We start from the raw sequence: 15,019 nt of genomic DNA, 5'->3' as shown, positions 1-15,019 counted from the left end.
TCTATGCTGCTTTCGAAAATGGCTTGATGGAGATATCTCAGGAGACCGGAAGTAAAGCAAACATTGGATTCGGACGTGCCTTGATGCCTTCTTACCTTGAAATGCTGCCTCCAAAGGGAGCATTTTAGAGCTTTCGGATGCANAAAAGTGGTAAAAAGAGAAAATATAACTTTATTTACACAAAAACTGTGCTCTAGCCGCTTTCTTGGCCGCCATTTTATTTTCGACCCTGCTCGACCAATCACATTCCCCGCATGAGCAAACACATAGAATTGTGGGACATTGAAGGCAGCGAAGGATACATCTATGCTGCTTTCGAAAATGGCTTGATGGAGATATCTCAGGAGACCGGAAGTAAAGCAAACATTGGATTCGGACGTGCCTTGATGCCTTCTTACCTTGAAATGCTGCCTCCAAAGGGAGCATTTTAGAGCTTTCGGATGCAACCGCTATCTCCTTTGATGTCAGATTCCAGGCTTCTGATTGGCCAACACGGCTTTATGATTAGGGTTGAATCGCCACCTTTTGGTTTGTCATGCGTTTTCGTGTGGAGTTTTTTAAACGAGGAAGGAAAAACTCAGTTTTAATACCCGTGTACGTGTGGACTAGGCCTAAAGGCTTGTTCAGATTGCGGGAGATGCGAAAAAGCGAAACGAATACCCGACCAACCAAGTTTTCATATCAACGACGAAACAAATGTTCGCTTTCTTCTATTTGACGCCTGGACGGTAGATCGAGAATGGGAGATGGGCGCTGATGGAGAATATTTCTGCTGTTCAGAAACTGCTGTTCAGAATCTGTTGCTGCGGTTCCGCAGCTGGATATGTCTCATGCCTACAGACTGAATGCGTAATACGCATGCGTATGACGTCATCATTTTTGGAAAACGCCGCCTTCAGAGTTTACACGGAAACGATAATGTCGTCGTTTTCAAAAACTTGCACTTTGAGACCCTTTTCAAAAGTTTGTGTTTTCAGTCCCCCAAAATGCTGTTTTCGTGTAAATGAACAGCCAAAACGCATAAAAAGTTTTCCTTTTTTAGTTGAAAATGGTCTTGTGTCAATGGCCACTAAATTTTTTTTATTTTATAATAGTGTACCAATAGTGTACCCTAAAATAAATAATTTGCTTTACCGTAATGTCACTTTCTAAATGCTAAAAGGGATAGCTCACCCTAAAATGAAAAATCTGTCATCGTTTATTCACCTACTTGTCATTTCATATCTCTATAACTTTATTTCTTCTGCAGAACACAAAAGAAGATATTTTGAAGAATGTTGGTACAACAGTGTTACCCATTGACTTGCATTGGTTTTGTGTTTATACAATAGAAGTGAATGGGTAATGCCGTTGTTCAGTTACCAACATTATTCATACTAAAGTCATACAGGTTTGAAGTGACAAGAGGGCGAGTAAATGATGACGGAATTTTCATTTTTGGGTGAAAAATTTAAGGGCAATCCCTTTAAGGGCAGACAGCTTCAGTCTTTATTCACTTTCGTTGGAAAAAATAGAACAAAATATGTAAATGACAGCAGAATTGTGTTTTTTTGTGAGCTGTCCCTTAAAGATATAAAAATGTCATCCTGCAGGACTGAGGAGAAGGTGACATTAAACTTCGTAAATCGAGACGGAAAAAGGATTTCGGTGACAGCATTAACTGGAAACTCAATACTTGATGTTGTTGTCGACCAGAATCTAGATTTTGATGGATTTGGTAAGTTAAGAGATACAATACAAACTATTAAAAGTGTAAGTGTAATAATTTTTATTTGTTTAGACATACAAGCATCAATCCTAAAATATGCCAAATGTCAACATGTGGTTGCTGTGGGAAAGTGAAACTTAACTCTAAAATCTGGGAAGCTAAGCTAGGCTTGCTTTGTAATCTACTGTTAAAAAAGTATTTTAGTGCTTTGCATCAGATCTGTTTAGCCTACAAGCTGGTTAAACTCACAGTGTGCTTAATGTTTTTGTGTGTCATGTTTTGGGTTGTTTGACTAGGTGCATGTGAGGGAACTTTGGCCTGCTCGACATGCCACGTTATTTTGGAGGAGGATGTATATAAGAAGCTTGGATCAATTTCTGATGAAGAAATGGACATGCTGGACTTGGCTTATGGGCTTACAGACACGTGAGTGAGAGGCCTTGAGAACTGGACATTGTTTAGTGCGAAAGTTAAAATGACTGAACTGAACATGGTAACGATGGAAATTCTGTCCAAATGTACTTGGTCGTTTGATTTTGAAATCATATGAAAGAATGGTTGTAGTTTTAAGAATGGTCTCAGTGCTATTCTAAGAGCTGTTTCATACAGAGCATTTACAGTTTTTTTATTTAGCAGACACTTTTATGCAAAGTGACTTACAAATGAGGGAGCATTTAACATTTTGCCTTTAGAGACAAAAAATGTTTTTCAGTGCACTACTTTTTCTGTTGTGTTTCTGTATAAACATGCATTAGACACAAGTCTGGTTGTTGCACACCTCCCACGCACAAGTTTTGAATGTGGCATGTCAAGTTAAAAACTAAAGAAAAAAAAAAATCCAAACCTAAAAACCACTTAGATATCCCACACTTGATCATCCCAGCATTGTAACATTGGCTCTGTATATATAGTGTGAGTTTTAAGTTTTTGCATTTTTACACACTTTAATTGTTAATTTTAATAGTCTATGCCCCGGTTTCACAGACAAGGTTTAAGACTAGTCCCAGACTAAAATTAATTTTGAGCTATCTTAACTGAAAATAACTTGCCCGGACATATCTTAAAATATGTCAGTGCCATTGTTTTGTCTCAAGATGCAGATCAGTAATGGTTTCTTATAAGGCATTTTAATAAATGCGACTTAAATAGCCTAAATTAACTAAGGCATAGTCCTGGTTTAGGCTAAGCCTTGTCTGTGAAACTGGGCCTATATCTGTTTTCTTACGCTGCCACTTAATTTGGTTGAATTTCAGTGCTTTAAGCAAATCACAGGAACCATTTCAGATTTGCCTGTTTGGATTTCAGATCTCGTCTGGGTTGCCAAGTGTGTTTAAGGAAAGATCTGGACGGGATGATTCTGCGTGTACCAGAGACGGTGGCTGATGCTCGAGTGGACAGTCAACAAGAATCTTCTACGTAATCTCATCAACACTGTAGGATGGATGTTTATTTCATAGGCAGTATTTTAATAGTAAACCTTCCTAATAGAGTATATTCCTTAATGTTATTTGTATCACTTCCATAATAAGTTTCATTTTTAATTGCACAGATTCTGCGAGTCTTTGTATGGAACTAAGAAATGGATGTATCTTTGTTGAGACGTATTTGAATGCTAATATAATTGTATACTTGATTTATTATAATAAATGAGATTAACTATTTTAAATAGTCTTCATTTTTTTATTTTGTTTCGGTAAGCCATAGTGATATGACCAATTACACATTGCATTCATTTTAATACATTCTTTCTTGCATTTAAATTTGCATTGGTGCTAGCATTGAAGTTAAACTGTACAAGTGTTTATACATTAAGACACACACTTGGATAGGTTAGAGTAGACTAAGTTTTAATAAGCTTTAGGGTTGTCAAAAAAACAGGACACATTGTATGTACAAAAATAATGCTAGGCTATGTTAAATAACATTGATTTAAACAATACAATTCTATAAAAATATTTTCTCAGTTATACAAAATATATAGTACACGTTTACAACAGCTTACTGTTTATAAAATACCTTCTTGTACCTTAAAAAGGTTACACCTTAAACAAAAAAGTGTTTGTAAATTGGACTGCATGAGGAACACATTTTATTGATGTTTTTACATACATTAAAACGGCCACAAATATAACCTTATCTAAAATTTTGGGGGTTTGAATAAGTGGCATGTGATGACATTCCACCCGATTGCCATTACTTGGTAGTGACATTTGTGAAACGGGTATTAATTACATGTATGTTTGTGTGTGCCATTTCTAAACATAAGACTCTTCCGAATGAAATCCCAGCTCACCAACCCACTGGCTGCTAATGCATCGTCGGAGCCTGTGACTTCTCCCATTAGCCTGCTTCTCTGTCACCTCGCTTCTCACTTTTAAAGCATCGGAGCCTTTGAACGTCCGCTGCTGCCCAGTGAGATTACCAGCATTAGAACCAGCGTTCAAATTCTGTCCCCTAACCCTGTGGACCGTCAGCTTACGACTCTGTCCATAATACATTCTCTCTGGTAGTATGACCTTTTCTTCTGTCCTGGATTTTATACATGTTGAGTCACGTCCAGCACCTGTTTTACTATTACTGGATGTATTACTGATGATTTGAGGAGCATGGCATGCCTGGTGGTCCTCTAAAGGGCTTTGTGTGTTGCTGCAGAAAAGGCTTTTTTCCTTGCGTGGTTCCCCTCTAGACTGCATTTGTGTGAGAGTCTGAGCGACTGCTTTTCTGTTTAAGTTTAGTAAGGCATGCCTATAAGAAGGAGGACTTTTGGGCCTGGACTGAGGCGTTTTATGTTGTAAACCATCTTGCGAAAGAACACTGTATGTCTGATGATGTAACGGATGCAGATTCTCATTCAACAAGCTGATTGGTTGTTGGTAATCTGCGCTGTGCCGGCGAACCCAGTAAGATTTGGGTGGACAGTTCTGAGGTGACTGGAAGATCTTAAGTGATCTGAAATAATCACTGGACTGAGAAAAGCCACTTTCTATTGAATTCACAGACAAGCTTAAGGACGGAGAGCCGAGTTTTTCCTTTTTGCTATGATTGACTCCATCTTTTTCACAGACCAGCTTTAATTGTTGAAAGCTCTGTTCCAATAACACATTGTTATTAACTTTATTTTCAGACATTTCAACCTTATGGCATTTTCTACTTTCCAGACGTTCGTCCTGCTCATGAGACTTTAAAGCGCAACCAGTGACAGACACAGAGTGTCGCTGCTGTTTATCGGATCTGGGCTGACAGACAGTGGGCGTTACCTTCCTGATCTGTACCATTGAGTGGGAGGAGTCTGTCTCCAGCTCATCATCAGGGCAATCGAGGTCACAGTCACTCACTGAAATGAGTGAATCCATACTACGACTGTCCTTAAGAGGGACGCTCTTTAAAATGTCTTCTGTATCAGTGTTTACTTCATTCTTTAGACTGTCATATCCTGAGTCTGACGGCTGATGCAAGGACCCAGCTACAGATAGAAAGAGGACATGTGCTGGAGTTAGTTTTTTTATTTTTATAATTACTTAAAGGAACAGTTCACCCAAAAATGAAAATTCTGTCTTTAGCCACCCTCAAGTATGCATAAATGTCTTTGTTCTGATGAACACAAAGATAGAATGCTTATAACCAAATGGTTCTTGGCCACCATTGACTACCATAGTAGGAAAAATTGCTTTATAAATTTCTTTGTTCTGTTGAACACAAAAAAAATACATTTTGAAGAATGTCGGAAAGCAAACAGTTCTGTGGCACTTTTGACTTCCAGTGTCATTTTTCCTACTATGGTAGTCAATGGTGGCCAAGAACTGTTACGAGCATTCTTCCAAATATCTTTCTCTGTGTTCATCAGAACCAAGAAATTTATACAGATTTGGAACAACTTGAGGGTGAGTAAATGATGACAGATTTTACTTTATCAGGACATAATGCATGTAGTTAATAAAGTAAGACTGTGTTTATTTGTAGTAACCTGATCCATAGTTGCTCCTCTTATCTTCAGTCAAATCCTTTAATAGGGTTATAATGGCATCCCCAAACAAAGCACAGCAGTTGTCAATCAAGAAATGCACAAGGTCACACACCTGTAAACACATTACATTCAAATTGCAAAGCAATTCTCATTCTGGTAATATTGGTCATTGTTAGAAAAAGTGCTCAACTGTAAATGTAACAAACATGCACCTTTTTGGCATCTTCTTCCTGAGATTGCGGGCTGCTATTCCACAGACAGCTAGGTGCTATACACACAGCCAGATTAAAAGAGTTCATCTGGTTGTGCTCAGCATTGAGGTGTATGTGATGCAACATAGCAATGATGAGAGTTAGCAATATTAGATTCTCTTTAGGCAGGAGCTGAAGCAGCCTAAAAACATGAACAATTTAATATGTCAAGCACAATTCATAACAGTTTATCTCAGCTTTCAACAAAATCAGATCAGTGCCCGTATTCTTAAAGCTTCTAAGAGTTCTCTAAGAAAGCTCTTAATTTATCTTAAAAACTTCTAGTGAAAGTGACCTATTAGTCAGATATGGTGACCCATACCCGAAATGTGACCTCTACTTTTAACCCATCCAGAGAGTAGTGAACACACGCACAGCAAGTGGTGAACACACGTACTCCCGGAGCAGTGGGCAGCTATCACTGCAGCGCCCGGGGTGCAAGTAGGGGTAAGGTGCCTTGCTCAAGGGGCACCTCAGTCATTACCCGCCGGCCCTGAGGATCGAACCGGCAACCTTCTGGTCACGACTCTCTAACCATTAGGCCACGACTGCCCCCTCCTTCTACGTAGGAGTCTTAGTTTAAAAGTGATTCAGGACCAATCTGAGAGCAACTCTGAGCAAGGAAAAGACAAAAACTTTTATCTTAGTGAGGAGGCGGGGCTGACCCCGTTGCTATGTCTTTTGAAGACTGTGATTGGTTTGTTGGCCAAGAAGGAAAAAAGAGCGCTTTTAAGTATAGGGTCATTTGAAATTGCACATGTATTTTTTCCTGTTTTACCATACTCACACGCACGCAGGCACACACTCACAAACACACACACACACACATATACTGTATATACTATATTGTGAAGAGTTTGGTTCCAAAATGAGATAACTCTGTTTAAAAAAAAAAAATCATGTTTTTTTATTGTGCATTCCAATTAATATCATTCAAACTGCAGTTGGTTTGTTTTGATTTAAGCCATAATAACTAAAAAATACAGCTAACTAACACAATAAAAGAATAAAAACACGATAACATAATAAAAAACATCTCATTTTGGAACCAAACTCTTCATATATTCTTTTTTTTAGTTACCATACTGTTAATGTCAACGTATTTAATAGAAAATTAATAGTGACACAATAAGTTTCTGTAAGGGCTGTTTGTGTGATTAGATTGTGACCGTTGTGACAGAACCAAATCATCTCTGCTACATAGTTGCATTTCTCCAGTTGCTAAATATGTTAATGTGGTGATTTCTTCTATTTCTGGAGCTATGGCATTTTCTGCGCTGTCTTGGAGATGTTAGCGTGTCTCTACTAGGATCGGTCACAAACATGAACCCTGCACGATCTAATGTGTTGTGTCTTATTAACTCACTGTCATTCAATTTAATTTAATTTTATATTGCTTTTACAATTTGCATTGCATCAAAGCGGCTATACAAGGAAACCAAAACCAAGATAAACAAAAGTTGAACACACACAAAAACAATAAAAAAATTTTTATAAACCTTAAAAGTAATATGGAAATTGTCATGCATTGCAACACATATCTTATTACTTTTTGTGTTTCGTTCATTTTCTCTGCTGCTAAAGAAACTCTTAAGTTTCTTAAAAGTCCTCCTCGCAACTCCTAAAATTTTGGACCTTAAGAGCTCTTTTTAGGGTTAATATGCTTTATGAATTACTTTTTTCTTTACTAGGATCTTTTCTGTCATTTTAAGGGGAAACGCCCACATTTCTAAGAATTTTCTTAGAATTTTGTCACTAGGAGCAACTCTTTGCGCTAATATTTTTCATGAATACGGGCCCAGGGCCCATATGTATAAAACTTCTCAAAAATGCTCTTAAGAGTTGTCTTAAACCTTGACTTAAGTGTCAAAAAATTGTTAGTAAGAAGTAGGACTTTTAAGAGTAGGAGACTTTTATAAAGAAGCTAAAAGCAACTTTCAGTAAAGTTTAAGACTGATTCTTAAGTTCTGACTTAAGTGTTTAAGTGTAAATTAAGGACTACAATGATTTAAACACAAAATGGCCACCCTTGACCTCTGAATCAGCCAATAGGGAGCCGGCAAAGGTGAAGTCAGAGCAGCATGGCACCATTTATTCATGACTGAATTAAGACATTACTTAATTCAAACATTACATTGATATATATATTTTTTTATTCATTTATATATACAGCTGCAATCCATAACTTATTTGGGTAAAATAAACCAAAATTTAGTATTGGGCAAGCACATAAAAATTAGTGTTGAAAACTGTCTGTACCTTCCCCTGATTTACAACGGTAAACTTATAATAGTGATTGATATATTGAGCTGTAAGATTTTGCGTGAAATTTAACATCAGTTGACTTCACCCCATATGAAGATAAAAACATAAAGTAACCTACAATTAAATTTTTCAAACAGAGATGTTTTCAAATTAGAGATGAAAAAGTTAAAAATTGCAGTTTCAAAAATTTATTTTGCACTATGCGCAAAAATATGACAAATATGTATCCATTTTTGGCTTGGTTTCATTCACGTTTAAATGAACAGTTCATTTAAATAATTAAGCTACTGAATCACATCCTATTACACTCACAGCTGTAGGCTATATAAAGAAAAGACCAAAGCTGCAAATCTTTAAAAAATGGATTTAACCTTTTTTTGTATATTATTTTATTAACTCCCTGTCATCATATCATTCCAACACATTGTTTCTTTGTTTGTAAAGTCCACGTTATCTGCCTATGTACTGGCATCTTTTTACTCTTAACTAGGTTAGGAGACCTCTTCAGCTCTCTTAAATCATTTAGGAGCTGAGACCTAGTCTTAACACTTATGAACCTTTATGAATCACTCTTATTCTTAAGTGTAAGAATAAGAGTAAAATTACGTCATTCTTAGAATTTTGACACACTTAAGTAAAATTTTACTTTGAGTGGCTTTATACATACGGGCCCTGATCTTTAACGAACAATGTTTGCAGGTGGAATAACATCATATAATTTTACAGAGCCATTATTGAAAGCATGCCTCCATTATTGTTTGGTTTGTTACATTTATTCTAAGAATTTCTAAGGGTAAAAAATATTTGACTGTATTTGAATGATTTTGAGAATGGGGTATCAGCTGTCAATCATTATCATGATTAATCCAAACATGATTAAGGCAGCATGTTAAAGTCTTTACCTTTGAACTTCCAGTAGTTGCTTCCTCTCCATCATCAGTTTATCTCTCTCTCCATTTTTCTCCATTGCCCTGAGCCACAGCTCATAGAGTTCTTCACACAACAGGCTGCCTGGTATATTGCGTAAGAAATCCTGCCATTCAGGTAATAAAATATATGGATATGATGAGTTCAGTTTTACTTTGTTTGACTTATTGGAATTTTTGGATTTTGAGAGTAGGCTACTCTGAATAGATAAGCACCAGAGAATCATGTAAAACTGTGACATTTGGGTACGAAATATCTGTTTTCTCTTTTGAATTAAGATTATGCCTTTAGATTTGTTTTTGCATAAACTTCATTAAATTGGATTTTAATAAAAACAAGATTTTACACTCTAAAAAAATGTGCTTCAAAAGGTTCTTCACAGCAATGCCGTAATGCTTCAATGAAAAAACATTTTTCCTTTTTTACAATTTTGTTTGTTTGTTCAATTTTTCATTTTTTTTTATAATTTTGTGAGACAGAAAGGTTCTTTGGATGTTAAAGGTTCTTTATGGAGCCATTCAGCCAAAAATACTTCTTATGTTACAGGGGTTTTCAAACTTTTCTTTGTCAGCTGAGCCCCTTTGACCTAAATCATTTACTTGAAGTGGAGGTACTGAGAGGTAGTCCCCGAGAGGTAGACCTCGTGAGGGAGTCAATGTTACAATAATTTAATAGCACATTTGCATGTTTAACTTCAAAAACATTATTTTTTTTAGCTTTGTAATTTCAATTTGGTAAAAGTTATAGAAACAACTTGTATGTGCACTGGTTGACATACATGGGAAGTGTAGGGTTGCGTTTTAGAATTTGTCTAAAAATAAGTTTAGCTTAAAAATGATTTACAACAAAGGCCTCTCTATAATGCCATTGATTGGACACATTCGTGCACAGACACAAATATTTACCTTAAACACTGCAGCTGTGACAAATACAGATTCTTCATTCAGTGGTCTTTCATGATGACCAGCATCAAGTTTTTCTCTGAGCTCTCGACAGGCCTTCACTCCAGCACAGCGTCGGAATATTCCATGTGTCATGGCCCCCTCGCTGCACAAACACATCAGCATGTCCTTTAACAGAGCAGATAGAGATTGTTACTACTCATACTGTTACCAGTATAAAAAAATGGCATGGGAAGCTTTCGGTGTTCAATATTGGTCACAAGGCAAAACAATGTTAATTTTTAGTGCAGCTTCAAACAATCAACAGTTGAACACAGGTGTTTGAAAGTCTGAAAACGATTTAGTTCACTGAAAAAAGGGTTTCATGCAACCAATTAAAAATTTTTAGGGGAAGGATTCACACCTATATTTTATAACTTAAGCCAATGAAAAATAATAAAGAAAAGGTATATATTTTTAATTGGCTCAAGTTATAAAATTTAGATGTGAATCCTTACCCTAAAATATTTTAATTGATTGAATGAAACCCTTTTTTCAGTGTTCTTACCACAATGGGTGATGGCAGGGTGTTATCCTTTATCACATCGGTGAGTGGCCGACCAAACAGATGACCCGAAGATGATGTGATTATGTGGCCAGAAGAGGCGAGCGATTCTGAAAACACATCCTGTTCAATGCTGAAGCCTCGTTTGAATGCCCAGCTAATGAGAGACTTCTTTCTCTTCCTGCCCTTCTGTTCACCTAAGAGTAATGCAAGAAAGGAGATGCTATTTAAAACATTTTAAAATGTATTGTGTGTGTTATTTATTTGTGTAGAGGGATTAGTAACACAGATTTTAATGGGGAAAGCGATGACTGATTTTAGGCCAAAACGTGCAACATATGTGTTGTTATGGCTCCGTTTCATTATCAAATTGACCCTCAAGATTGACAATGTATAGTTTATGTGATATAATACTATTGAGTTTGTGAGGCATTGGGGGCCTATTCCCCTGATCTTTTTGAAGGTTCATAAATGTTTTACTTCATAAACAAAAAATGTTTCACGACTTTGACTCAGTCTGTTTATGAAAAGCAGTGACGAGGTGACAATGGAAGATTATTGCTTACAGGTTCACAAAGTTCAGTTTGCCTCTTATCTCTTCCAACCCAAGAAACACCCCTGAGGTATGTGTTATTAGCACCTATTGTATTATTGCTCCTGAATGACATATCGCTTTATTGTTCCCTGAACTCTTTGTAAGTCGCTTTGAATAAAAGTGTCTGCTAAATGTAAATGTTACAAAGCTAAATGCGGTTTCTGCAATTAAAATGAGTTAATAAATAAAACCACTTTTTTACAATCAGTTCAATAGATTATGCAAAAATTATGACATTGAATTCTTGAATACACTCGATAGGGTCAAGACGTCAGATGTGGCCTGAGCCAAAACCTGGATACAGACATGGTTTAAATTTTCATGCTATGTTAATTCTAAACCTGATGAAAGTTTAATAAGAACAATTTAATTAAGCAAGATACAGTTGATATTTGATCACTTCTTCAAGTAACTTTATATTGTAAATATACTACAGATAGTATAGTAGTATGCTATTCTGTAATAACAAGTCTCACCTGCGATTGTGCAGTTTATTTGTCTGGGCCTCAGGAAGAACTGGCAGAATGAATCTATTGGCACCTCCTGGCGGTGAGATACTGTTACTGCATTTTTCTGCAGTGAGCGCATGTGGCTCATCTGAATGCTGTAGGGGAACTCATGACCTGCAGGAACAAAAGCCCCTTCAAGAAACGTGCATTTTATGATAAAAGTATCAGGTGTTTGTAATACAGTCCTTAAATGTTTAACCGGAACTAACATGGGGGATGCGGTAAATGCTGCGTGTTTCTGGGTTATAGGGCATAACTTTGTCAAGTGTGTGATCTGAATATTCAATCTTACCGATTAAAGGGTATGGAGTTTCATCTTTTTTCGAACATACCCACAACTGATAGTCTTTTATTCCACCCTGTGTACAAAGACAACAAAAACGTACGTAAAAATTATATGAAAATTATTATTTTTAATAATATTGTTTTTAATTGTTATTATTGACAGGGGGTAGACTACTATTACAGTGTTGATAACTTACTGAAAGATACAACTGTTTCATTACTGTGACAATGACATCAGACGCGCAGTCTGTGTTGCTGACAGAAACTGTTTTTGCCTACATAAACGAAAGCAACATTCATTTACGAAATTTCTCCAAAAAAATGTTTTTAAAGCATTATCTAAAGAGCACATAAGAATCACTTCTTACATAGTCACAATTTCCAACATCTTTTGCAAATATCTCGAGTGGAATTATATTTGGATCGTCACGTTTTTTCTCTTCTTTTATACAACTAAATACAAACAGAAAAGAAAATATTTTCATAAGGACATTGTTTTGGTTCTAATATGAATGCTTTTATGATGATGATAAACCAGCTGACCTTTCAATGAGGGAAAGCCATCTCTCTTTCCCTTCCGAAGTGCTGAAGAATATAGAACATACATTACGTACAGTACAACGAAAGCATCTTCATTTAAGATCAATAGAATGTGAAGGTAGGTCTACATTTATATAGCTTGGTAATGTGTGTGTTTGTTACCTAAAAGTAGCTACGCAATTGTATGTCGGCCAGCCCATGACAAAGCTCCTTTCTGTAATGGCGTTTGCTTCACACACTTCATCTACACAACTGGCCGTCCACATCTCACTCACACGCACGCATGCCTTCTGCTTCACCTGCATGACAGACCTGAAATATACAGATTTACAGAAGGATGCTGTTGGCTATTTACAGTCATCAAAGGGATAGTTCACCAAAAAATAAAACTTCTGATTTTCTCACTGCATTCCCAACACTATTCCCAATTGGAGTTCTCCATACTTGGCCTTGGTGATGATGAGGAGATCTGTGAAGAGCAGGAGGTATCTCTCCTGGGTCTGAACACCTGTCTGCAACAGCACATTCCCTTGAGAAATGAGCTTCCTGGAAGGGCTGAGTAGAGACTGGATCAGGCCGTGAGGATCCAGGTTTACCTGAGATGTACAATCCCTGACACGTACAGAGAACAAGAGAGAATTACTTTACTTTGAATTTAAAAATTAAAGTTGGCATATTGCACAAAGTTGTCAATTATAAACAAAAGAGCAGGTTTGATGTCACATAAATGTGGTGTAAATACTTACATTAACCAAGATGTTTGTGTTCAAAACTTAGCTGGAAGATTTTCAGACTAAATGGGCTCAATCGGTCTGTCATTAATCAAGTCTTCTGACTTGTGTGAGTAAATGATAAATTAGCTTTAGTGTTGAAAGTGTGCAAACTGTGCATCTCTCTCTCTCTCTCTCTCTCTCTCTCTCTCTCTCTCTCTCTCTCTCTCTCTCACACAGTTGTTCACACACAGACTGGTTCTTGTAAGGTACCTGTCTCCTTTCAGAAAAATGCAAATATATTCAGAAGTCCCTTGCACGTTAAGTGCTGGCTGTATGTGACATCGACCTATATGTGGGTTTACTTGGGTTGAATTTACATCATGGAAATACAACACAGAGATGATTATAGGCTTTGTGTTTGTAATTGGTATCATACCTGTAATCAGGTTTTGACTTTGTTAGGGCTTTGCTGAGAATAAGAGAGGGAGCGGACTGCCTGCGCCGAAAGGTCGACTTGACGTTACAGAGTAAGAGAATAAGAAAAAGAGTGTAAAAAGGAGAGAAACATAGAGACAGGGTGAGAATCAATATCACACAAGCAAGAGCGTTGTTGTACTAATTATTAATCAGAGATTATCTGCTGTAGGTAATCCGGTCATCTATAAACACCCTTAATAATTAACTCCAAGGTTAAAATAATCTAGTGACAAAGATAGTGACCTGTTTAATATTAAAGGGAAAGGCAATGTCTAAGTGTCATTTTTCGTATGTTTATAGATATTAACCTAAGGATATATTGACCTTATTTTACAACTATTTGTTTAAGGGGAGGTGTAGATAAAAAGAAACAATCAAGAGATAAAAATGTTAAAACAAAATAGCACTTTTTTGCTTTAATGATCATGCAAAAAAAATATTTTTCTATATAAACATGACATAGACACTAGGAATCTACACCATAATATTATTGCATATAAATGACCATGCATTTGTCAATTGAAATAAAATAATCCGTTAAATGACAATATACGATAATGTATGTTCGTAAAAATCCATCTGAAAATGGTCAGACATATCAATGATGAAGCTAAATCTATAATTATTTTTTTTCTATTATTAAACATGAATTTTTTTGTTTTTAAATAGGACATGTAACATAATGCTAAATGTTTTAAAGACCACACAATACTAACAAAACGTATGTAGGCTACCTTTATATGTGTTTTCTTAAAACATGTTTTATTATTAACTATTCTGTGTTGTGTATAACACATGCACCTGCTTATGATATATAACCTCACTTACATTAGAATGGTTAAACTCCCCACAACTTCTGGTTCTGACTCTCTTCTGCCATCCAAGCTCTTGTAATGATCCCATAGTCACAATCTTTGCAAATAGCGTTTGAGAGTAATTTAGAGGATTGATCAAATCAATGCTTCCATAACATCATCTGCTTCTTTGCCTTTGAGTTCCTAGTACTTTTCTCGTTCTCGATCAATCTCTCATCTTCTTGTGTTTGTTTCAGAGAGGTCTGTCTATTACCGCTTTGAATGGTGGAAGATTATATATTTGGAGTAGCTGGGGGAGGATTTAAAAGGCGGGATCTCAAGGGGATATAGATCTGTGTGTATACAGCATGGTTATGGTTTGGAGGGTGGAGTGCATGTTTACTGCATATTTAGAATAACATCTTTCTGTAATTTTAGTTGTCTTTAGGACACTCAGTGTTTTGATTAAAAATCCAAAAACATTTTCATTAAAATAAATAAATAATAGGAAAATAACAACAACGTGACAAACACTAAAAGCTGGC

At 36.3% G+C, this 15,019-nt stretch overlaps 2 protein-coding genes across 2 annotated transcripts; one reads left to right on the top strand and one right to left on the bottom strand.

The window, feature by feature from the left end:
• Nucleotides 1–1,578: 1,578 nt before the first annotated feature.
• On the top strand, nt 1,579–3,374 carry fdx1 (ferredoxin 1). Its single transcript, XM_057335394.1, has 3 exons — nt 1,579–1,717; nt 2,005–2,134; nt 3,014–3,374. The coding sequence occupies exons 1-3, from the start codon at nt 1,579–1,581 to the stop codon at nt 3,126–3,128; spliced, it is 384 nt and encodes a 127-aa protein (XP_057191377.1). The 3' UTR covers nt 3,129–3,374.
• A 53-nt stretch (nt 3,375–3,427) lies between these two features.
• Nucleotides 3,428–14,853, bottom strand: arhgap20 (Rho GTPase activating protein 20). The gene is made up of 15 exons (XM_057336839.1): nt 14,509–14,853; nt 13,640–13,716; nt 12,935–13,102; nt 12,653–12,802; nt 12,494–12,535; nt 12,319–12,403; nt 12,148–12,225; nt 11,958–12,024; nt 11,633–11,779; nt 10,565–10,758; nt 10,021–10,185; nt 9,091–9,221; nt 5,885–6,065; nt 5,673–5,784; nt 3,428–5,171 (listed from the first exon to the last, which is right to left on the bottom strand). Exons 1-15 carry the CDS (start codon nt 14,581–14,583, stop codon nt 3,964–3,966), a joined length of 2,880 nt encoding a protein of 959 aa, XP_057192822.1. The 5' UTR covers nt 14,584–14,853; the 3' UTR covers nt 3,428–3,963.
• Between the last annotated feature and the right edge of the window lie 166 nt (nt 14,854–15,019).

Source organism: Triplophysa rosa, linkage group LG6 (assembly GCF_024868665.1).
Source record: "Triplophysa rosa linkage group LG6, Trosa_1v2, whole genome shotgun sequence".
Lineage (NCBI taxonomy): Eukaryota > Metazoa > Chordata > Actinopteri > Cypriniformes > Nemacheilidae > Triplophysa > Triplophysa rosa.
This window is presented reverse-complemented; position numbering and strand designations above follow the sequence as displayed.

Bases quoted from the DNA above. Each gene is read 5' to 3' on its own strand.
- fdx1 (XM_057335394.1), top strand. From the start codon at position 1,579: ATGTCATCCTGCAGGACTGAGGAGAAGGTGACATTAAACTTCGTAAAT. The intron at 1,718-2,004 runs GTAAGTTAAGAG...TTGTTTGACTAG, and splicing joins TCTAGATTTTGATGGATTTG to GTGCATGTGAGGGAACTTTG. The intron at 2,135-3,013 runs GTGAGTGAGAGG...TTTGGATTTCAG, and splicing joins GCTTATGGGCTTACAGACAC to ATCTCGTCTGGGTTGCCAAG.
- arhgap20 (XM_057336839.1), bottom strand. From the start codon at position 14,583: ATGGGATCATTACAAGAGCTTGGATGGCAGAAGAGAGTCAGAACCAGA. The intron at 10,759-11,632 runs GTGAGACTTGTT...CATTACTCTTAG, and splicing joins AATAAACTGCACAATCGCAG to GTGAACAGAAGGGCAGGAAG. The intron at 10,186-10,564 runs GTAAGAACACTG...GCTCTGTTAAAG, and splicing joins CCCTGCCATCACCCATTGTG to GACATGCTGATGTGTTTGTG.